General features: G+C 40.7%; 1 protein-coding gene across 1 annotated transcript in view; it reads right to left on the reverse strand.

Moving 5' to 3' along the window:
- Positions 1-25,896, reverse strand: part of POLA1 (DNA polymerase alpha 1, catalytic subunit) — a 183,382-nt gene that overhangs the window by 129,666 nt on the left and 27,820 nt on the right. The window contains exons 20-26 of the mRNA XM_079972198.1: positions 25,044-25,219; positions 23,693-23,822; positions 23,250-23,369; positions 22,525-22,624; positions 18,499-18,623; positions 16,913-17,059; positions 16,279-16,401 (exon numbers count right to left, since the gene is read on the reverse strand). Coding sequence (XP_079828324.1) covers positions 16,279-16,401; positions 16,913-17,059; positions 18,499-18,623; positions 22,525-22,624; positions 23,250-23,369; positions 23,693-23,822; positions 25,044-25,219 — 921 coding nt within the window. The remainder of the gene's footprint in view (positions 1-16,278; positions 16,402-16,912; positions 17,060-18,498; positions 18,624-22,524; positions 22,625-23,249; positions 23,370-23,692; positions 23,823-25,043; positions 25,220-25,896) is intronic.

The following is a 25,896-nucleotide window of genomic DNA, read 5'->3' on the forward strand; positions in this document are numbered from 1 at the left end:
TCAGGTAAAAAACCTTCACTCACTTGGTTCCTTTATATGTATTGTACATTACCCTGAGAAGTGGAATAATTTATTCACTTCTTAATTGCTAAAAGTCAGAATATACTGAAGATTAGCAAAACAAACAATGTTTAATCTTTGAACTTTACACTACAGGAAGCCATTCTGAATACTGGCTTGTCATAGGGAAATCGGATTAAAATTGTTCAGTTTTCCTACTCTTTCAATCCACCTACTCTGAACAGAAAGATACTGCTCTACAGGAATAGATTTTATTTCCTTTAATGGAAAAACCTTAATTACAAATCCAACTAAAACATACTTCCTCCATAAATCCATTACTGCAAGAGACACGCTGGGGATTTTTAAAAAATCCTTAATTTGTCATTTAGACCTACTGTTATCTCATTTGTACAGAATTCCAAATACTTTAGCATAAAAGCGGCTTTCCAAAACATTAATAATGTTTATGAATCCCTCAGTTCTTATCTACAATTTGGCAGGACGGTTATACTTCTTGTATTCAAAACAGATTTCTTTCTTTTTTTTAATTCGGATGTCTAATAAACAGAATTCAAAACAAGTATTACAAGTTTTTCATTTCAGAACATTGTTCAACCACTTCCTCACTCTTTTATGGATTTTACATTACTAAAAGGTAAGATCATGGAAAGGTATGTGTCACAGAAAACTCTTTGAAACTTTCTACTGAAATTAACTATTTCATTTAAACAGAACAATGTAAATAAGGATGTTGTGGTGTGATGATGTGATAAAGGATGTGGTGCTATTCATTTACTGTCCAAGTTAGTCTATATGGAATGAAATCTTAAAGTGAAAATCCAGTCAAAAGAGCCCACATCTAACTTCAGATATTCTTATCTTAAAGGCAGCAAGTTATACAGCTGAAGATTAGGACAGAAGCATTTTCCTGTGAAATATTGACCATGTAACTTCTAATAGTACATTTTAAAAAGTTATAATCCATGCTACACAGGTTAGAAAAACAGCTGCAGTCAAGTTAATAGGTCTTGAATAATTTCTATGTACAGGCAATTGGTAGTATTTTATCCCATTATTATCAGAAAAGAGTGGATAAAATTATTATTTATTGCCTATATAACACATTGAAGGTTCCCAGGCAATTCACAAACAATTCATTAAAATATAACACAGAAGTGCCACATAAAAACCATGAAAGCATAATAGAACAGCAATTCCAGCAGCAGAAGATGCCAACTCTCAAAAGTCAGCCATGTCCATAGGCCTGAAGGAAGAAATACATCCCTACTTGAAGTCTAAAAGCAGGTCATATGGGGGAGATGCCTCACACGTGCCAAGACATAAATATAAAAAGTAGCAGTGTGAAGCATTTGTCTCTGATCCCAAGATGATAGTCTGTCCCCACTTAAGGCTGTAGAAATGATGATGATGATGCAATGGAAAACTGGCCCCATCTAGTGAAGCCTTCACCAGAAGAGATGGAAAGAGACACTCACTTGAAGTAGCATCATAAAAGGCCATTTAGGACTTCAAAAAGGTTAAGAACCAGCATTTAAAACTGAGCTTGGAAAGTAATTAGCAACCTTTAAAACTGGTGGTGCATTCTTGGCGGCTGATACCAACAACAACAAAAATCCATACTTAGCTCAAATAATGTTTCCCCCCCCCCCCTCACTAGAGCAGATATAGCATGTACAAAATTGAAACTCAACTCATCACCTGACTGATTTGCACAGCTAATTAAGATGTGGTCAAACTCTGCATCAACCGATTAAGTATCTTTTCAGTAACAATTAAGAAAGAATGATTTTTTTCATTAACAAGAACAAGCACATAGCAGGCTTCAATGGAATCTTATAGCAATAGGGTTTATAAATCCAAACCATTAGGTTAATGGCTAAATGGCTTTCCTCTCTCTCCCCAGCCTTTAATTCACTGTTAATGAAACTTGGTACTTCTGACTATGGGTTCAATAGGGGTTTTCCCCCTCAGTTTTGACCACGAGTTTAGTATAAAATGAGCTCTGCTTCTGATTATGTTTCTCTTAGCAGATTAGTGAACTAGACTTTTGAGACCCTTTTAAAGTACTACAATTACTTTATTTTTAAAAACACACATGGGTGATTACACACAAATTGCAAAATGACTATTTGAACTTGAAACACAACAGAAAAGCAACAATGTAGATTGCAGGGTGGTAGTATTGCAGTTTACTGTTAGAACTTTACTAAACATCTTTGCCAAGTCTGAGTTACTTAATAAATTCAACACAGCAGAAATCATAAAGCGATAAATTAGTGAGTTTCTCCTCCTCCCAACTTCTTTTGGCTATTGGTGTCACATTCTTTTCTCAAACATTTGTCCACACAATACAGTAGCCAACAAACCTGATATAGGGCTGTTAAAGTCAGACAGCAAGGCACCACACAATGACCTTTAGAAAGAATGATACTAACAGGTGGCGGGTGCTTAATAATTGTATTATGCTTTAACAATGAGGGCAGTGCACTATCTTCTTATCTGCACCAGGTACCTTACTACACATCACCCCAAAAGGAAGAAAGCAAAGCTACGAATAGCCTAATTGCCACACCCATCAAATTTATACTTCATGCATTCCTCCACTTCAAAAACTCATAGCTTTAAGTGCTGTCAGTTAATCTGAAACAGGGAAGTTATTTAACGCAAGAAAAGGACTAAATGTATATCCGAAACATATTATTAAAATCCTGAATGGAGGAAGGGAATCCCCAAAATCCCAAGTGATTGAATTAATTGCCCTTACTAATTAGATTTCCTACATCAGGCAGCTCAAGTTACAGTTTTCATTAACCTTTAACCCTGAAGCAAGTCAGTGTTTTGACAGCTGAAGAGCAGTGCAATCTTTTCCTCTCAAGCAGGCTTTGACCGTGACAGAGGAATTTTTTTGGGGGGGAGGAGGTGTCACACCCAGACAAAAGTAGCCACTCAAGCAGCACATGATTGCTTTTTCCACAGACAATCCTGACTGGTTGCAAAATGGCAGACACCACCACTGTCCCTAGTCACCACCATCTCAGCTGTAGAGAGACCTATGCAAAAGGGAATTTCTGGTCTGAGCGACATGCCATTAGTATATAAGCACCCACTGCAAAGGGCCAAGCAGCAGATCAGTTTCCTGTCAGCTGCAGAAAGTGCTGACACTTAAGCTGTTTAAAGGCTTCTCATTCTTGATTTGACAAACAAAAAGGCAGGTTCAAGGACACATTGGCTTGTGAACTAGGCTACCATGTATGGTGTGTGTGTGGCCATACAGTCACCTCAGTTCAAGGCACCAATAAATGAAATTATCCAGAGAAGATATGCTCACATCAAAATCCAATTTCAATCTTGTAGCAAACAAAGAACAAGCACAAGAAAGTCCTCAAAATGTTCATAATTTCTGTTCTTTGTTTTGTTTACACAGCCAGGTACCTGATCAAAGGCATTACACCATTAAACAGTACCAACAGAACCCATATGAGAGTAAGATTCCTCTTGAATAGCTGGTAGGCTGTTTGACAGATAAGTGTTAAGCACAAGGAAGTGTACTGACCATGACACCAGCGTCAGTTTAACGCCAATCACTTGAACTCAAGCGATAGAAGCTATATAACGGGGGAGGGAATGAGAATGCAACTGTCTCAGGGTTCAGGGGAGCAAAAACTGTCACCTCCCTCCCACTCCCCAATTGCTTGCTTGCCTGCTTCATTGTCCATCTGGCCTTGCCACTGCCACCACACCACTTTTTACACACCCACCTCGCAAGGTTCTCCACCAGCCACTGCATGGCCTCCTGCCTCACTCTAGGAAAGGCCAAGGGGTTCCTGTCTCAAAGTGAGGTATTCTGGGTAATGTAGTCAGGGAAGTGCTGTACCCCACAAATGATCAGAGTTCTAGCTCATGAGGACAGCTTGGGCAAGTTGACAGGCTCTCCCACACCAGACATGCCCTCAGTGTAAAAACAGCATTGAAAGGGGCAAGCGTAAGGTTAACTTATGTGGTCCGGCTCTCCTCCGTCATACAATCCTGTGCACACCTATTAATCTGTGTCATTTGACACACTATATCTATGAAGAAGAAGAAGATGATGATTTATATCCCACCCTTCCTTCCAAAGAAGCCAAGGGTGACAAACACACACACAAATGATGAAACAATTAAAACATCAAAAAACAAAACCTATTTTAGGACGACACCAGCTTCACATGAGATTATGCCACTGGAGAAGAGTCATCCATTGGAAAAGATGAATGAATAATTTAAGTGGAAAACTTCAGCATCCACATTTGATCCTTGTTTCGAGAGAGAGAGAAAGTTAGTGAAGGGGTGAACCTGAAGGGGGAAAAAGTTTTCAGCACACAACGTAAATTAGCACAACCCAGAAGCCACCTATTCTGCATATTCAAGTGTACAATTTACAGTTCTACAATGGTCTGCCTGTTGTTCAAGCATCTTACTTTGAATTCTTAAGACGGGGAAATGACTGTGGCAACAATTTCTGCAACTGAATCCATTCAATGTGTGTTCATGCTGAGAACTCTTCTTTTTACTTGGATCCACAACAAGTGAATTTTCTTTTTCTGCAATCCATGCATCATATGCAGGTGTGGAGGGCACTCCCCAGCCAAATGTACACGGAAGAGTTAATTCTTCATTGTCAAGCCGACACAATTATTTCTACATTTCCGAGTGCCCATGCACATCGGTCTAGCATCTAGGCAGCTATGCCCAGTTCTGAGCTCTATGGAGCAGTTGCAGCAACAAGAGGCCACTCACCCTCCACCAGGTATGTACCTCCCCCTGATGGGATGCATGCAGAAACTACGCTTGCATGGAAGCTTCCTCTGCTCTTCGCTCTTCAATCTCCTTCTGGTTCTGGGAGATAGTGGGGCAGGAGAGGGTGGGAGGCACTTCACTTGCCAAATCTGCGTCTTCCTCTGATCCCTCCTGTGCGCCACCCTCCAGCTCTGAAGTTTCCCCTGCCTCTGACTGGTCTCCTGGCTAGCACAGGTCCCCATAAACCACTGGCCCTCTTTGCCAAGTCAGACTCTAGCCCTGCTTCTCCCGATGCACAGTTGTCAGCATCCTGCCAGTCCCTGACAGCAGGTGAATACAAAATCTTATTTAAACCAAGAGGGTGGGCGGAATGCCGCAATGCTAAAGTGTATTTTCCAGAATACACACACCCTTTTCATTTTATCTGAAATGGCCTTGAATACTAGATTGACTGGTAGTACCTTTAGAGGTTTCTAGTGCCATTCTAAACAAGCGATCAAAAGCAAAAAGTAAATTCACAAGGTGCTGTATCCTCCTAGCTTGATAATTAGTTATTTCATCTAGTGATAAAGCACAAAGACCCTCTCCTGCAGATTGCAGGATGCAAGCAGGACCATATTGGCGGAGGCAATCCTTAACATATTGTGCTCTTCAACGTTGAACTGCACATTTTGAATTGGAAGCCAATGAACTTGGTATAAAAGCAGAAGTACATGACTCAGCCCTCTGTCTCCTCATCCTCAGGGAAAGAGTTCAGGAAGTTAGAAAATATATCTGACTGGGAGGAGAATGTAGCCTATGAGTCAGCCGTTGACAGGCATGCCCTCTCAGAAGCTGTAGCATCACAGGAGTCTGTGATGCCAGCACCTCTCTGGCTTTAAGAGGTTGCATTACTGTCATTAGACTCAAAGGACTCCAGCTGAGAGGCCATAATAGAACCATGGCCTCCGCTGCACCACTGGACTCCACAGCTCTGAAAATGGGCTGGCTCTTTTAAGAGTAGAGGCTTCCCTCATCATCAGGAGTGGGGAAAGGAAGGCTCAGGCTGGGTTTGTTCATTGTTGGAGCACTGAACAGTTCCAAGTGGCACGTAGCCTTCCCAAACGCCACTTGGAACTATTCAGCATAGCTTGTTTGCCTTTCGGACTTTACTTCTGCTTTGACTGAACTTGCCTCACTGGAACATGAGCTTTGTTCGAGCATTGAGTGCTTCCTGGATCTGGAACTAGTTCTAGTGGAATGTGATTCGTTGGCCCTGGACTCTGTGCCCAGCCGAGGACCCTAGTTCAGCTAGAGCCCCACCCCCAAGCTGGCACCATTGCCTGACACAGAACCAATCTGGGAGAGAGCCAAGTTCAAATCCCTCATTCAGCCATGAAGCTTATTAGTTGACCTTGGACCAGCCATGTTTTCTCAGCTAGACCTGCAGGTGAAAACTGAATTTGATATTTGGAAGCAGCAGGTGAAGATTCAAATCATGCTGCCTCTTTGGTCCATCACTCTAACCTGAAGACCCTCTTGCTTTCATATCGCTAAACACACAGAGATAAATGAAAGTTTGCTTCGTTTCATACAAACTGTAGTTAAAACTAGCATGGTGTGTCGTTTTTTACACCATTATATAAACTCACTCAAGGAACAAGCTGTTAGAATTTCAGCTTGTTCACTCTGCTTCTCGCTACATGCAACTATTACCAACTCTGAAACACTCGTCACAACAAAGCAACTAATGATAAAAAATGAAAAGGGAAAATAACCAGGGAAGGATTAACACCCTAGCTCAAAATTCAAATAAAGAAAACTTCTGCTTTTTATCACTCAAAAGTTCTGAATAAAATTCACTTAGTACTTGCAGATCATTTTAAAAGGAGTTTTGAAGATGCTTTCACATGCTCTAAAGACCGACATGAAAAGTGATACTATTCAACAGAGGACGCTTATTGTGGCTACAAAGAAATACAATACTCATAGCAGAATTCCTCAGATGCCTCCTACAAAAACACATTAACAAGACTAATGGGTCACATCCCTCTTTGTCAAGCTATACATGAAACTGCAACATCATCAATAAGCCTCAAATAAAATATATAAATGCATATAAGGCTTGCGTACTTTTTCTTTGCAATACATGAAATGAGGGGCCACTACGTAGAACTTTATAATGATAGTATTCATTTAATTTTAATGGTAACTTTATTAGGCAGGCTTGCTTCTCATCCTAAGTCATGGCTGACAGCTTCTGTGAATGACTAGATTGCTCCCTCTTCACTTCTCCAATAGTGTGAAACTTCTCCACTAGTGTAAACAACAAACCCCAGTCCTTGGCTTAAGATCATGGTTTGTTTGGAGTAAAAGAAACCATTCTCTCTGGTTAAGAACAAATGCTCAGTGAAGGATTGTGGCTCATTTCCTTCTAGGAGAGCAGTGAAAGAGCCATTAACCATGACTTACAACGATGTGTGAACAAGGCCACCGAACAAGTAGAATGAGCATTTGCAGAGTTCTTCTGTTTGTGAATTCCACCATGCTCCCTTATTTTTCCATTTTCATGTCTCTCATTTCTATTCATTCTTTTATTTATATTTTATACATTTATTTACATTTTATGCATTCTTTATTCACACTTAATTTAGAACGATTTGCCAAGCATCATATCTATTGTGTGAACGTCATAGCCAAGTGGTGATCTGGGCTTTTCACATCCTGTCCCAACATTCTAGCCATTCTATCACAACCGATCTTAAAGTAACTGGAAATGAGAGAGCACCGTGGTAAACTTTGATCTAGGCCATTTATTCAATAGCGTGGAAGAAATGACTTTCATGCCAACAACTGGTGTATAACATAGAGATATGTGCACAAAGACATGCTAAGGTTACTTTGATCATTTCAACATTCCAGGACCAGTATGTCATTGTTAAACTGCAGCCATCAACATTGCTGTCATTCCCGAGCAAAGAATTTATTAGCATACTAAACTTCTGTTCCCCATGTGCAGATTTTCCTCTTGAACTGTGGTGACAGGCAAAATGCTTGAAATAAACACAAAGACTGCAATGTTGCATTCATTTAGGCTGCACAGGTGTGCAGTCATAGGATGTATGTGCAAAATATGATCAACCATCAAAAGGCCCATGGCTTTCTGCAGAACTGAAAAATTGTTAACCTAGGAGCAACACAAACTACCACACTGGCCATAAGCATGTAATAGGCTACATAAAGCCTCAGGGGAATGAATGAATATTGGGATGCAATAGCTAAAACTTGTTGTAGCTTGTTCATAAACATCAGTTTGGTTTTAGCCAATATACTTTTCTTAAAAATCACTGCCTCATCCTCATGTTGTAAGTGCACTACATTCCCCCCTGAAGGGTTTAGAAATTAGTGCTGCAGTTAACCCTGGAGTAGCTAGTCACAATAAAAATTCAGCGACCAGACACTGCTCTGTGCTACAGGAAGAGACTTGGAATTCAAGTGGAATTTCTCTGCTCCATCACAAACATGAAATTGTATACCACAAGACATAATTTAGTGCTGCAAGTTCATGAAACTTGTAACCTTTAAGTACACATAAAACCAGTACAGATAAGATGCCATTCCAACAGCATTATACCATTTGTTTTACACGCTTCATCCACGGCTCAACTCCATCACCACAACACTTGTTAAAAATAATAATTGTAATTAATTGTGTTGTGTAGTGCTGGGCATTTGAGTCCCATTGGGACTAGGAACTTGTTCAACAATTATTGCCCACTGCGAACAGAACCAGGAGCTGGCAGAATTCCCAGCCTCAGGCTCTTAGCAGCTGCTGCTTCTACTCTTGGTTGTTTCCCTTTATTCTGCCTGTGCCCTCTTCACCCCATAAAATTCCCACAGCCAGAATGAATTGCTTTAAGCAGCCAAGAGGTACTGTATCATCTACTGCTCTCCACGGTCTCCTTACTACATATGCTACCGAACAGGTAGCAGCAAACATACCTCTAAGTTAGTGTACAAGACAACTGTTACCACAGTAGTGGGAAACCAACAGTAACCGTAGCAGGAGAGAAAGAGCCAATGTTTGCCAGCAGCTGGCAAAGACAACAAACTGAAGTGAAAATCTGCAGTCCCTTCAACCATCATAAAACATGGACATGGACATTGTGATTTGTCCTTTTACAAAATCTGTACAAGCTCTTACAGTGATACCTCAGATTAAGTACTTAATTCGTTCTGGAGGTCTGTTCTTAACCTGAAACTGTTCTTAACCTGCAGAACCAGTTTAGCTAATGGGGCCTTCTACTGCTGCTGCGCCGCCAGAGCCCGATTTCTGTTCTTATCCTGAAGCAAAGTTCTTAACCTGAACCACTATTTCTGGGTTAGCGGAGTGTGTAACCTGAAGCGTACAACCTGAAGCATATGTAACCCGAGGTATATGAATCTGTTGAACATAATGCTGGATCACAGAAAATCTTAGTAGTAGATTTCAGGAATTTGAAAATTTTTCTAGTCCTTCCTTACATAAACATTTTTTTTAAAGAGATGGTACGGAAAATGTAACTCTGTTCCTCTTGCTCCTCACCCATCCGTTCCAAACAAAAGAAGACATGTGTGTGTGTGCTGTTGTTTGCTTCTAGCTGAAATGCTTTATCAAAAACATTAGCTCTGAAGAAATAATGAGTAATTGAAGAATTCACACATTAAAAGCCTAATCTCCAAACAAGAACCCCTGCAGCCAAATGGCAGGCCTCACTAGAAGCGAAATATTCCCAAACTGTATGCCATTGGGTCAGAAGCATCACATCATATGGCATAAATAAATGAAATACAAAGCACAGAGCCATTACATCAAGTTCTATGAACTACAGACTATTAATAAACTATTAGTACCAACTGTTCTCAATATATATGTGTGTGAGAGAGAGAGAAACGACAGAACAGATGGACACAAAATATAGGACTTCACTTAGCAGAGAAAAGGCCAGGGACAAATACCAAGTTAGTACTGATACTTGATAAATGTGATAATCTACTATCATGCATACCTTACATGCTCCCCCAGTAAATGAAGTTGCCTGTCTTGGCAAAGAGTCATTTTCTCATTATGAAGATGGGACAATGGAGCACTGCAAGTTCATTTCACAAACAATAATGCCAACTGTGTTCTTCCAGGACCTAGGAAAATACTCTGGGCTTGGACAACAAATGCTTAAAAAAAAGAAGACGACACTGGTGGCCATGACAAAATGACTGTTGTGCTTTAATTTAAAGCTTAGATCAATTTTAAAAAATTCTATATTGTGGACACTGGTTTAAAGAAAAAGAGCTGAACAGTGAAAAATGGAAATAAGTGTTAGGAGGTGTAAGATTAGAATATATTACCAGAGCAAATAAATTTCTAGAACAATAAAAAGACAATGCTCACAGCTAGGGGGAAAAGTCACTAAAGTTACTCTGATGCTTTTAGAGGGACATCATTTTTACCCCAGGCCTGTTGCATCATATAAAGGAGAAATAGAGAAACATTTTTTTTCCTATGAAGGATCATTGACCCTGAGCCACAGGCCTTCTTGTCCTTCTATCTGGGTTACAACTACCCCCTCGCCTCCAGGCCCACAGCCCAGCAAGAGTGAGGTTCCATTGTCATTTTTGGTCCTCTACCCATCCCCTGCTCCTGCCCACATGATTCTGAGCAGCCTGCCTGCCTGCTTTACTTCTTCTGGGCTCATGAACCTCTCTGTGAGACCTACAGAGTCAGCTACAGTAGGAGAGCAAAGCAGAAAAGTGCTGGCTGAGGGAAATAGACCCCATCCATCATTTTGGTTTACCTACCTTCTTGCCTGCCTGGTTAACCTGGTAGCCGGTATTGTGGGAGGGGGGAAGCAGCCTGGGGAGGAAAAGGGCTCCCAACCCAATAGCAAAGCATTTTTGTTGCAATCTCATAATTACTTACAATTACATAATTAGAATTACTTGCTTCCAGGTAATACAGTAAAGAGTACTGGGCTGTTAAAATGCTGAATGTAAGGGTTTGTACCCAAATTTCCCCTGAACAGAGTTGCACTCAAGAAATGCTCCCACTGGTGGAAGCGGGGTGGCATTAGCCAATATCCCATTCCCACAGCAGCCATCTAATTGCCCTCAAAATCTGCTCCAGCGGATTGGGGGACACTTCAGCACAATGGAGAAGGATGCTGGGGAGAGTGCAGGAATCAGGAAAAAAATGCTTCCATCTCTACCTACAGTGGGAGTCTCTGCTGGACCAGAGTCCGTATGTTTGCAGGATAGCAGGTCTGTATCCAACCCAGTGTATGGAAATGAATGCTATGCCCGTCCGTATTAAAGACCTTTCTCCTCTGATACAATGTATGCCAACATATGGATACTCATATATTAATAGTACAGTCGTACCTTGGAAGTTGAACGGAATCCATTCCAGAAGTCCGTTTGACTTCCAAAATGTTCAGAAACCCCAGTGTGGCTTCTGATTGGCCGCAGGAAGCTCCTGCAGCCAATCGGAAGCCACAGAAGACCCGTCAGACGTTCGTCTTCCAAAAATAGTTCGCAAACCGGAACAGTCACTTCCGGGTTTGTGGCGTTCGGGAGCCAAAACATTCGATTTGCAAGGTGTTCAGGATCCAAAGCACGACTGTACTATGAAGTGGAAGTGGAAACTTGGTTCTTGGTCCTTATATTCAGATACCGTATTGGGTGTATCACACATTAAAAAAAAAAAAAAAACCATGCAAGGAAAGTAGTAATGAAAAGATGGAGTTGATTAGACCAGATAACAAATTATTGCAGTCTTCCTAGAAGTGAGTTGTATTTAAGTAACTAAAGCAGTTTATAAAATTAGTGCTCTGTCATCCTGACTCAGTGCCAGCAGTAGCTGCTTCACAAGACCTGTCAACACTGTTATTCAAAAGGGGCTTTTAGTGTAGCTTTAAAAAACAACAACAATGAGAATTGAAACAGAATATTTACAAGCGTTCTTCACCCTGATCTGTTTTTCTTCCTAGCTTAAAGGAAAAAAATACTTCGGATTTTAACAAACAAAAAGTGACTTTGCAACTTAACTATAAAACAATACTTTAAACAGTAGAAGAGAAACAAAAGCCCACCCCCCAAAAAAAATTTCCACCCCCCAACTTCTGTCATGGATGCAGAGAAGTGGTGGGATACACCAGCTGGGGAAGCCCCAAGGGAAGAAGGCTCAGGATCAGGAGATTGGTGGTGGGACGATGGTGAATGGTCAGAGGGAAAAGAAACAGCAGACTGGAAGGAGGTGGTGTCGGAAGCGGTGGATGTTGGAAGAGGTAACAGGTTGGGTGAACAGGAAGAGGCTGTGGCTGAGGGCTGTTCAGATTCTGAGGCAGAAGCAGAGGCTGGAGCGGAGTGGGGTCAGGAGAGAGAGAAGGCGGCTGCTGAAGAAGCCAGGAGTCTCCCTCTTGTACTGCAACCAACTCCCCTTCCACCTGTTCTCCTAGAACACACAGATAAACGAAGAGGGCAGAGCATTTGCGACTGCTTGGGAAAGACCCTGGAGAGGAGACTTAGGAAGCGGTGGGAAGGTGGGGACTCAGTCCTCACAATTGCCTTGTTGGAGCAAGACCTACTGGGAAGAGTTGCTGGGATCACTAGGTCTGCACTGTTTGCTGACCTACGCTTGACTCCAGCTCCTTACAAATACCTACCAAATGAAAATCATAAGCTGCCTTCTGTTACTGTTTTTCCTACAGGGATCAGGGGATCCATGGACAGGTTATCTCTGCCTACTTCAAAGCTTGAAGTGGATGCACTAGGATGCTAGATATGTACAAATGAGGTTCAGAAGATGGGAATTTGTGGTGGCCACTATAATTTGTTACATAAGGTAAGGTTAAAAAGATGGAAAGAACAAATCCTGCAAGCAGCAGTGTAATGAATCGAAGAAACAAGATTCCGTTACCAGGAGTCAATCATTCTTGGCTTATCCCAAAACTCACTGGCTGGTGCTCAATTTACATGACACTAAATAATCCATAATGACTGTTTGTAGCAACTATAACAAAATTCAATGTCTATTCAAGCTAAAAGAAATCATGCCAGAACAGTGAACAACATTCAACTCAGAAGCTTCATGCTGTATCTATTTCCTAAACATATTTTCCTTAAGTGTGCTAACAGAACAAACAAGATTATTGACCCACAGGTTTCTCTCCTCTTTTAGCATCTGGTTTTGCCTATTCATTAACCAGTTTCAACTATATAAATCACAGAAGGTCACTGTAATGGCATACATCACTTGGGTAGGATAAACAGATAAAATGAGCCAAAGTTGCCTACGTCAACCACTGTTGCCAGAGAAGATATGAAGACAAAACTGGAAGTGGGTTTTGTTGCGTTATTAGGACAGTCTCTCTAACTAGCACACCTTTAGCCAAGCAAAGCACTGTCTCCAAGATGGGAAGTATATCACTGAGTGGTTTCAAGTAATAACTGCAGGTGATGGGAAGGGCTGCGCCTATCCTACAGTAGGTAACTCCTGAGAAGCACTTTGGCTGCATCAGTTTGTTTCTTCACTTCAGTGTAATGGCCGTGTAATGTAGGTTTTCAAAATCTCTGCTGCGAGCCCTTCAAGTCTCTGTTGAAGGAACTGGTTGCATTGCAAATGAATTGCAGGGGTTTGCTGTGAAAGTAACAGGACTGTGTGGTGTGCTTTGGTGGGGTGAAGCAGACGTGCACATCCACCTCTGTATGTCCAACAGGCAACACAAATACGACAGCTAAAATAAAATCAGGAAGCTAATTCCTGGTGAGACCACTGCAAATCTAGCCACTCCCAGCTGCCAGAATCTAGCACTCAATCTAGAATCAACCAGTTATTTCAGGCTGTAGGCTAGGGGTACAAAAATTTTATCCATATGGAAAAATAGATGTTGTGGAGACAGTTATGAAGAAACCCTTCTCAGAAGCCATATTCTTGTGTTACCCTAATCTTATGCACTGCGAGTTTACGTTTTCTCCTATTGGATTGAACTGCACAAAACCCATATTCTCAGTGAAGCTCTAATAATACAGGAAATTTTGTAAATCTCTAAAGTCATATCAAATTATACATAATTAGAACTCACATTTAGTGACCAGAAACGGCTTAATTTTTTCAATAAACACAAGATATATATCGCCATCTAGTGAAGAATCTGCATAATTACCACTCTACTACTATATACAATAATGCCAACTGTAAAACGAATACAACAGCATGCTTTCTTCTGCTTGAGATTTTCTGCTAAAGGCTAATATAGTTTGTACAAAGTTGCTGAAAGTCAAGCAGGGCTGTAATAAGCAAAATTTTGAATGGAACAATGGAAACTATTTAAATAGCAAAACTGGACACTTTCAAACCAGTGAAGTATATTTTGCAAGAAAACAATGTAAACTTTTAGAGTTAAGATTTTCCTATGCCAGGAGGTTCTTAAAAGCTAATTTCTGAATGTGTCTACTGCCTTCTGACCAATTTTGTAAATAAACTTCTTCCTTGTATATGATGTAGAAGCAAACCCACAAGTCATAAAGTGTAGTTATCCCCTCATCTTTTTCCTAACTAGCACAAATCCACATAGAAGACTGTCTGGAATGTCTACATAATTCACTGTTCTGGCCTTATCCCCATTGAGAGCAAGCAACCCCACTGAGAGCACATGAGTTTGTAAACTGATTTGAAAACCTTGGTTAAGTGGGGATGTGGATGACATTAATGGTAGTTAAGGTTGATATGGACACAACTTTTAATAATTCTTAAGACCTCTGGAGCAGATACTCTACCACTCAACTACAGCCGTAGGCCAAGTCAATATGACTTACCAGCATGTTATTCAGCAAGGAAAAAGGTTTAGTTTTGGTAAATAATTCAGACATACTGGTGTATTGAAGGAGACAGAGGTATGCTGCACTTTTGCTCCAAAAGGATACAGCAAGCCATTATGTTCTAATTTAAGTGAGATTACTCACATAACAATAAATATCAGATTATTAGAGGTTTGGGGGCACAATCAATAGTCCAGATTGCACCAAACACAACATACCCTTCTGGTTTTCTAAAGATTCAATCTGACAGCTGAAATATTTAGCACTTTCTGACCCTCACTAGCTATTATAATGTATTTCACCACTAACTAGGGCAGATGGTTTGACCAAACTTGCTAGGTCGTTTTTTTAAATAGGCAACATCAAGAGCCACTGCTGTGGTCTATAAATGCATGGCAACAGTAGCTCTATTCAGGAATGTGCAAAGGGCCACTTGGAGCATGTGGGTTAGTTCTACCCACTTCAGGATGGGGGCAAAGGCCACTCCACATTCTATAAGCAATACTGCACTGCTGCAAAAAGGTGCAGAAAGGGGAGCACTGTCTTTACAACAACAACAAAGCTACAGTGTTTGGAGCTTTTCAGTTAGAAGAAAGGCAAGGAAGAAAACATGCAGATAGTGTATAAAATGATGCATATATGGGGCAAGTGAGTAGGGTTTTTTCCTGTGCCATAATACTAACAACCTGGGCTTATCAAATAAAACTGATTAACAGTGCAGAGTTAATTTATGGAATTCACTGCCACCAATGTGGCAATGGCTACTAGCTTATATGACTTTAAAAGATGATCTTACAAATTCATGCAGGTAAAGTCTATCAATGGCTTCAAGTTAGTTACATGGAGAATTCAAGTTTACAGACACAATACACATCTCAGCAGTAGTTACTTGGAAGCAACAGAAGAAGAGGACCAAGGCTGCTTGATTAACAGATTCTTTGTTAATTCTAACATGAAATGATATGAACTAATTATGTAGATTAGAATGTAGTTATCCTTCAAATTTTGTACGCCTCTGAATTTTGCAATACAATTGTCAGCTTAAAAACTATTTTTAAAAAATCTATTATTTAACTGTTCACTTACATGGTTTGATAAGTGAAAGATTGCTGGATGTAGAGGGAGCATTGTTAAAGGAAGTTTGTGTTTTATTTTAAAAACTGAATATTGTAATGAAATATTAGTAACAAAAAGCATATTTTTATATGAAACACATTTAGACATGCGTATTTTGGAGAAAATGTTCAAAAGTACCTCTTTAAATACATATTTAATTTGCAACTTTTCTTTTTTATTGCAGGTTAATGCAGAAACTTATGATGAATACATGTAAAAGGGGTCCGATCCAGCCGAGCTGCTCTTACCTTTTTATGCATTCTCATAAATGTTACAATTGACTCAAACATTCAGTAACCAAATTTGCACTCAGCATTGAACTTTGGTTCATAACCCATGATCCGAAGCTGGCTCGTTTCAAAACCAACCAGACTTTGTGATAAACGGCAATCTCTAGTTCACACGCAATGACAAGCAGAATTCACACAAGGGCAAAGTGAAACAAAACGCTTGTCCAGTCCATTTCTCAGCTGTGCACAAGAAGGAAATGGGAAGGGAAGGTCACGAGCCCATTATTCGCTGCCGACTCACCTCTCGGCCTTTGAAAGTCACCAAAGCGGCAAGTGGCTTTGCATAGAATCTACTGTAGGAAAACCCCAGACATCCATACATGCTGTTAGCTGTAAGCTTCAAAGCCTTCTGCCTGATATCATACTGCAAAGAAGAAATTAAGACCATCACCGCAAGTAGTTAAATATATAAATATAATCATATGTACTCAGTCACTTATAAGAGAGATGTTAAAATGCCGAGTGGCCATCTGGTAGAGGGGCAAAGGCTCCAGGTGAGCCAGTGAAATGGCAGAAGTGGGGAGAAGGGACTTCCCGCCCAGTGCTCCTGGTCGACTGAAGTCCAATCTACTTACTTATTTAGCAGTGACCCATTTAAATGCAGTGATCCGCGAGTGGCATGCATGTAAGTGGGGATGGGTGCCTGTCCTGTTAACTGCACTGGCAAATTTTATCTAGCTGCTCATTTTAGCCCCTTCTATAAGAAGCAAGATAGGCTAGCCTAGCAGAAAATAAGAAATAGCAGCAAAAAAAAAATTCCCCTATATACTCATTTCTTACATTTAAAGATTAGCCTTGGAGAAGATACGTATACAAACAAGCAGAATCTTGGTCTAGTTTCTCAACAATTGACATTTTCATTCTGTTAGAGATACCTGTAAGTAGAGGTCAGAATTTAAGTCTGGCTGTTTCATCAACTGTTTCACTTGACGCCTTCGTTCAACTAACTTCCTGATCTCTTTAGGCAAGATTCCCATTTCTAGCGATGAATCTGGCAATTCTGGAATTTCTTCTTCTCCATCCTGTGAAGTTATTAGTTTGACAAGTTAATACTACCAGAATAACCTAATTCCTGAAACTGCTGCTTCCACCCTGTCATATGAACAAGGATATGCCGCTGGGTTCTATCTCAAAAGACCCTAATGGAGAAGACATCCCAACTAGGTCAGATAACCATTCCTTCCAGAACCATCGGCATTCAGAGCAATAGCTACTCTCTGGAGGAATTCCCCCAGGTGATCCACAGAAGATGATCTCCTGTGGCAGCTGTTAATGCTGGGTCTCTGTCTTGTGCCCAAATTGTCTCATTCGGGAGATGACACCTACTTTCCCCAAGAAGGGAACGTGAAAAACTGGCATATAAATAACCCAAAAGGTGTTTTTGTGATTTAGGGCCTAATCACCATCCTCTTGGGGAAAGATGGCACTTCACACCCAACCAAGGACAAACTCCTGGTTCAAACCTAAAACTGCTAGTCTCTTCCGGTTCGCATGCCCCATCTATGAGCTGAAAGGAACCTAAATGGACACAGGATCTTGGTGCCGCAAGGAAACCATAAGCATGCATGAGGACCAGAGGCTGAAAGTGGCCCACGTAACCTCAGACAGGTAACCATTAACACAAAAATGTGGATTTGTTTTTATTGCACTAGCAGAAGTTGAGTACACTCCTTTGACTTTTTCTCCTTTGGGAGAAAGAACAGGACACAAATTTAATGACTAAATAAACAGATAAAGAAAATAAATGGTATTGACAAAATATCTAGTGAAAACTTCAAAGTAGAGTGTAAGGTTCAACTGCACTATCCTGGGCTGGCCAAAGAATGTTCTGAAGGCACTTAACTCTGTTCTGCTGCAGATTCTAAGATAAGCCTGGTTCTGTAACCTAGTTACCCAGATTGGATACCACCTGAGAAGCATACAAAACCACTTTGAACACATAGCAAAAAAGATCAAAGCCTTCCTTGTCTGCAACAGTTCTGCTGAACAATACTTGGATGATACAATGCCATCGTTGCCATCTCATAGGCATATAGTCAGATAAATCATGTAAAAAAATAGTTTATATACATATTTAATGAACTTTACAAGGAAAGGATGTAGAAAAAATGTTTCAGCAAGCAAGACTGATCCGGTTTTACATGGAAAAATGGGGAATAAGCTAAGCATGTAAGAAAACAAGGAGGGTCCATGTACACTTTTTAATGTCACAAAAATATTATGCAGCTGCTAAAAAGGAAGATATAATGAACTCCACGTCAAGGTGGAACCAATCTGATTTCATGAGATTATACACAATTTATAATGAAATATTATACTATTAAACATGGTATCATGCAATACACTACAATTACTAAATACAGCCGCAATGTCTAAGGAGACTTCAATGTATTCTTGAATATAAACATAAGATCTTTTTAACAATTAAACATTAAAAGCTCCTGTCAAATTAAACACACACCTCTGTCTTTTTTGGCACACTTGAAGACACCCTGGTAACTGTTGTAAAACAGATGTTAAACTCTTGGATAATTGAAGGGTATAAGCTATTGAAGTCGAGGAGCAAGATGAACTTGTCATAAAAACCTGAAATTAAAAACACACACACAAAATTCACATTACAATATATACCTACTATGGAGATGGTGAGAGACAAGTTACTTGCAGTACAGTGTAAAAGAACACCAGAACGCAAGTGAAGAGTCATTGGTGAGGGGGACATTTAAAGTCAGATTCCTTCAAAAGTACTCTGGTTTATTATGAAATCAATTTGTCCATGTGATTCTGTCAGCAGTCAGGTCCGAAAAACACTTGCATTATTTCAAAACACTACACTTCATCACCAGTCTATGGTGCAGATATGTCAGAAGTGGAACGATCCAACCCTGTTAACTATCCAAGGATGAACAGATACCTTCAATGTTACTCTGGGGTGCTTCTGCACAGTTGTCACAGAAAGGAGACACCATGTGAAACTGCAAGCATCCACTTATTAGCAGCAGCAGAGAAAGGATTTTTATGCATGTACTCAGCATACAAAATGAAACAGATAAACCAGATTATCTAGATCCATCTCAATCTGGCTTTAGGCCCGGTTATGGAACAGAGACTGCTTTGATCATCTTGGTGGATGATCTACACCAGGAACTGGACAGGGTGTGTGTGCCCCTGTTGGTTCTGTTGGACCTCCCAATAGCATCCTTCTGGATCGCTGTCAGGGATGAAACTTAAGGTCACTGTTTAACAGTGGCACTAGTAAGGACTTGAAGGTACAAGTTCTGAAGGTAGTGCTGGGGAATCCTGGTCGACTCCATGGCTGTTGACATGTGGGATACTTCAGGACTCCATCTTGTCCTCCATGCTATTGAACAAATACATGAGACCACTGGGAGAGGTCATACAGAATTGTGGGGTATGATGCCATCAGTATGCTGATGACAAACAACTCTGTTCTAAATCAGTGTGTGATCTTAGTAATGGACTGGATAAGTTTAACTCAGGTAGGGACACGACAGCATATGAATCAATCTGGCTAACTTGACCCAACAATCCCCCCCCCCAGCTTACACACACAAACAAACCTCATTGCAGCCAACTAAACACAATCAATCACACCCTGGCTCCCACACCCAACCTCTCTCACTACCAAGGAAATATAAAAAACAAACAGAGAACCTACCGAAATGACGCTGACATAAAAACCCCACATACACACTAAGTATAAGAATATAAGTTTACCACTCCTCCCCCCTCCTCTTCTTCCCCAACTTTATTCTGTATAAAACAATGCACATACTTTTGTAAACTAAGGAAATCTATAATAAAATCATCATCATCATCATCATCATCATCATCATCATCATCATCTCAGGTAGGGACAGATGTGTTCCAGCTCAGTTGCAAGGCAGATGAGAGAACAGGGATTCAATCTGTGTTCAGTGGAGTTACACTCCACTTGAAGTCTCAAACTTGCAGTTTGGTTGGGTTCAGCCCTGAACCTGGATGCCCATATTTCAGTGGTGGCCAGGAATGCATTTGCACAATTATGGATCACGCACCCATTCCCTGAGATATCTGATCTGGCCACGGTGAAACATGCCTTAGTTACATCCTGGCTGGACTACTGCAACACACTCTGCATGGGGCTACCTTTCAAAAGTGTTTGGAAGCTTCAGCTGGTCCAAGTTACAGGTAGCATATTAGTCCCCTGTTAAACCAACTTCACCACCTGCCAGCCCTTTTTCGGGCACAATTCAAATGCTGGTAATGACCTATAAAGTCTTATGTGGCTTGGGTCCATCTGAAAGATCTTATCTCCCTACGCAAACCTGCCTGGGCGCTAAGATCCTCAGATGAAGACCTTGTCTTGTTCTCATCAACATCAAGAGGCACATTTGGTGGAGACATGAGGCTAAGAACTTCGTAAGTCAGACAGGCCTTTGAAAACTAACTTACATACAGGGTCCCATAGAAAAAAAGAAGGGGGTCAGACTGGGCCTGGACCAAAGGCCTGGTGGAACAGCTCCATCTTGCAGGCCCTGCGGAAAGCTCTGGCCCTGGTCGAGGCCAGTCTAACCTCCTTGAGGCCCGGGACCTCCAAAGTACAGTCAAAGTACAGTCAAAGTAGCTTCACATTGAGCGTTTTCAGGTTGCGTTCCGCGGCAACCCGGAAGTAACAGAATGGGTTACAGTGATACCTCGGGTTACATATGCTTCAGGTTTCAGACTCCGCTAACCCAGAAATAGTACCTCGGGTTAAGAACTTTGCTTCAGGATGAGAACAGAAATCGTGTTCCGGCGGCGCAGCAGCAGCAGGAGGCCCCATTAGCTAAAGTGGTGCTTCAGGTTAAGAAGTTTCAGGTTAAGAACGGACCTCTGGAACAAATTAAGTACTTAACCTGAGGTCCCACTGTACTTCCGGGTTTCGCAGCTCGTGCATGCGCAGACGCTCAAAAGGATGTCATGCGCAGAAACAGCAAATCGCAACCCGCGCATATGTGCAGGTGTGGGTTACGTTCCGCTCAGGATGTGAACGGGGCTCCGGAATGGATCCCGTTCACATCCAGAGGTACCACTGTATTATTGTTTGTGGACCATAAGGTCCTCCGCGGGGCGTACCAAGAGAGACAGTCCTGTATTTTCATTTTCATTATTGTTATTGTTTTTATTACTCTGTATTCTATAATGGTGTTTTTAAATGTTGCAAGCCAGCCAATTTACGCTGTGGCCTATTTCTGTCATTCCCCAGGTCATCTGTGCTAGGCAGTATTTTCCCCAACCATGGAGACTAGTGCCCATCATTTTAATTATCTATGTGGAAACTTCAAGAGGAACTCTTGAGGTTGTGAGAGTTTGTCTATCAGCAGAAAGCCTCCTAAATGTCAAGCGTAAGGTCAATCTTATGGTGGCCTAATTTCTCTTTGAAGAGCAACAGTAGCCATTGGAGTAGGATTGAGAGGAAATTTAGGCCCAAGGTAGGAGGATCTAAGTTCAGGACATCATGTTGAGGACGTGGGCAAGTTGCAGCAGGTTCACTGTTTTGAGCAGTTGGAAGGGCCTGATCGTCTATTGAATCTTCTGGACTCTATCTGGACCGAGACACCTGATGTGTTGCCTGCAGGTGGTTCCTGAGCCAGCTGTTTAAGAACGCATGTTATAGACACATCAGGGTGGTTTATAGGTCCTGAGTGGCCTGTGCAAGAGAAAGGCCCCGGCACAAGATGTTGTCCAGGTATGAGTAGAAACGTATGTCTTACAGATGGAGATGCACCATAAGGACAAAGGGTCATAGCTGGTGAACTAGTTGAAGCTCAAAGAAAAGCACTTTATGCCACCAACACTACTTTCACATCCTACAAGAGTGCCAATTGAAGGCGTACACACAAACCTGAAAGATACTCATCTTTTAGGGGCAGTGAAGCCTCATCCAAGAAAAGTTGTAAACCCAAACCCCATATAAACAGGAATTCTATTTTGTCTGGATTATGCACCAGCATGTTACACCCCATCCAGTCCTTTATCAAAGACATACCTTAATTGAAAGTCCCAATTATTCATCATCATTCTGCATATTATATACACTTTATGTATTTGATATTAAATACAAATTCAAACACAATTGTTCTCTTCCCACATGCTCCAATATAAGCAGGGGGGGATATTACTGCCACACATCTCAGTTAGATCTAACTGCCATAAAGTATGCATTTTCCTCCTCCACATTCAAGAGGAGATAGACTATTCTCTAAATTAAAGCTAATGTTTGTTCCTGCATTCTCAAAATAGAAACAGCTATGGTATTTTCACAATGTGCAGCAGAAGAAAAATCCCACTATCGTCATTTTTGTGCTTCGCTAGGAAAAAAAAGGAACAAGTATAGGAAGACTTTAGAAAGGATTGTATGACTTATTTTAAAAGTAGTTTAGTGTATCTTCATCACCTTTCTTATTTGATCTACCATTTCAAGTAGTGAAGCTGCAGTTCTTACCCACTTTGGGATCCAAAACTAAACCTCCAGAATATGCTGCTTTTTTCCGACCTATCTTTGATTTGTTCTGATCACCTTCAATATCTTCATCATCTTCCAGCTGTATGAGACATAAGAATAAGCCAAAACTGAAGTTCTAATTATATGGAGACTTAGTGTGGACCGTGTTAGGCTAGGCAGGCCCAGGGTCTGTCATTCTATGTACAGCACCACATATATAGATGTGCAGCAACAACCCAAAACCAAACACCTCTCCAGAATACCAACTTTCTGATGCTGTGGAAGAACAAAAGAGTATTCTGGTTCAGACCTAATACTGAACAATAGCTTAGCATTATGAACATGAGGGACAAGCTTAGTGCTTAATTACTTCTCTGGTGCATGAAAATGAGGGGAAGAGGGAGGTCAGAAACTTCTACTGTCAGTTTTAAATTAACATGTTGAGTTTGAACATGGAGAATTCTGGCTATCTGGCTCATTTAGAGTTATGATTAGTTCAAACAAGCCAAGGTTTTCAACTAACCAGAGTTCACAAAGTTCAGACTTAATGGGAAAGTCTGGTCTGTCTAAAACTAGACAACTCCGATTGTCACGCCCTGGCATAGATGAGAAGAGTTGAGGGGTGTCACAAGAGTTTGATCATCACAGCTTGTGCACATAACAGTAAATGTGCCTGCTATAAACCAAAAGTAAGAAATGTAGAGGAGCTGAAAAAAATTACTCACCTGCTTCTGCTGAGACTTTTTAAAGAGCTGCTTATCTGGCACAATATAATCTCTTTCATAGAATGCATGCAGGAGCAAGTATTCATTACGCTCTGCTCGCCCACCCATCAGCGTCCTCGACTGTAAGGAAATAAAAGCCAATTAGTTACAGGTTGAAACAGAAATCAAAACGCCAACAATGGTATTGCATTAATAGCATTTGCTTTAAATATTTTTCAGAAATTGTATTATTGGGCTTTAAGGCGTTTTGTCTTTGCTCTGCTTGGAATCTGTAACATCAATCTGCTCCCTTTGACTTGATCAACACATCTCTATTATGAACCTCCCGTCATGAGGCTTAATATATATATCCTTTTGTAAAGGAACCAGTTTTGTGAATAAGATTGTATATTCAAATCAGATATAATAACGGAGATGTAAATTTGCTAAGAAATGAAATTTACCATAACATTGCCAGCAATATTGGTAATCTGTAAGGCTAGTGGAAGAACATTGAGCTCACACATTATTTGTAAAATGTACTTGGCATCAGTCCAGGTGTTCTCCAGCATGTAAAGTAAATGACGGGAATCACTAAAAGAAGAAGAGGAAGAGGAAATTTTAATAAATTCTGCCACATGTTCTAAAGGCATGCAGATTCAAATCGTTATCACAATGCCCATAAAGCCAGAGCTCACAAATGATTGCTTACAGTGCAAATTTAAAACAAAACGGAACTCCCATTTTAACTGCAAAGAGTGTGAAAGAAAAAATAGGAGTAGCAGCAGCACCTGTACAATATTCCGGTAAGTCATGATTTCAAGAACTGTGGTAATATCATGACTGCACAGAAATATCCATCAGGGGTTAGATTCAAACAGAGCCAGGCTCTATTTGTTGCAAGAGATGTCACAAGGCCTTCTCTTTAGACCACCAGGGATGCGTCCCGCTCTATTCTGCCTTGGAATACAGTTCTGGGAACCACACTTTAACAAGGATATTGACAAGCTGGAATGTGTGCAGAGGGCAACCAAGATGGTAAAGGGTCTAGAAACCAAGTGTCTCTTCCCATGCCCACAACTCTGTGGCTTAAGGTTGTGGAGGGGGTTCCTACTTGCAGTCCTACTGAAAAATGTAGCTTATCTGATGGGGATTATGAGCAGAGACTTCTCTGTAATGGTACTCTAGTTATGGAACTCACATGGATGACAACACAAATGGGCTTCTGCTATATGGTTTTATTTATCTGTTTTCCTGTGATTTTGGAAGCCAAAACTGGACTGCTAGTCAATACTTGTATCATTGTATCAACTGTTGTTTTTATTTTATTGATGATGTTTTACCTCAAGCATTTTATTCATATTGGTTTCATAGTTGTATGAAAACTGCTGTGGGGTTATAGATGATGGACTCCTAGCCAATAAATGATCTGTAGTTCCCAGGGCAGTGTTTAATTCCCTGTCTCTATTCTATAAGTGAATAAATTCCACCACTGTTTTAGCTAGGCCACCAACCTAGATGGCTTTAAAAGAGGATTAGAAAAATACATGGAGCAGAGGGTTATCAATGACCACCAGCCATTAAAGCTATGCTCTGCCTCCACAGTTGGGAGGCAATAATTATCCTGAATACCAGTTGTTGAAAACCACAGGAGAGAGTGCTCTTGGGCTTATGTCCTACTTATGTGTTTCCAACAGGCAATCTGCTTGGCCACTGTGAGAAAAGGATGCTGGACAAGATGAACTGATCTAGTAGGCTCTGATGTTCTTATTGCTAATGGGATTGCTATAACAAGAAATGTATTTAGCAGCATACCTGTACATATTTCGTAACTCTTCAGATGGAATCGCCACTCTTTCCATTTTCAAAATTTGACCCACAAGCTCTGACAAATGGTAACTTTTGCAACGAATCAGCTCCTTTGCTGAAATTTCTACATCACAAATCATTCGGCCACAAGTTGCATTCTTTTCAGCAAATCCACTACGACCCTTAATTGCCATGAAAGAAAAATACATCTTCAGATTCTGTATCATTGCTATATTTCTGTTGTGGACTAATTATGACACAGTTTTTACATCACACAGAAGTTGCTTCTCTCTTGTGTGCAGATGCACCTGAACAACCTTGTAATGGTTGCAAAGGACTTTAATCGTCGCAAACCAGAGAGAAAAGCTCGTCCAATGAGGGGACTTACAACTAACAAATTCATAGTTCTGACTTTATAGGTCTCTGCTTCATTAACACAAGAGAATATTTTTTTTCTATCTAAGCCACACCAGTGTTGGCTCTTTACCTATCTTATTTTGAATGAGAACTTTTTCTGTTCTTAAAAAAAAGTTCAAGAATGCCAGGGCATCATCAAGACCAGGGCGTAAATCAGGGCATAAATCAAAAATCACAAAGTAACAGGATAAAGGAAAACAGAAGGCTTTCATTCAATAGGGTGCCACAAGTCAAAAAACATTTTCCATATTGTGAAAACAAAACATATTGGGGAAATAGATGACACTTGTTAAATAGAGATATATATTCCTTATAATGTGTGTGGGACAGCACACCTGCGCATGTATACATGTATAAGAATATGCACACACTGTTGGCACATATACCACTGAACAGTGTCAATGCCACAAGAATTTGGTTTTGCCAAGATTAATGGTATAGT

The sequence above is a fragment of the Podarcis cretensis genome (genome assembly GCF_951804945.1).
Source record: "Podarcis cretensis genome assembly, chromosome: 4".
Lineage (NCBI taxonomy): Eukaryota > Metazoa > Chordata > Lepidosauria > Squamata > Lacertidae > Podarcis > Podarcis cretensis.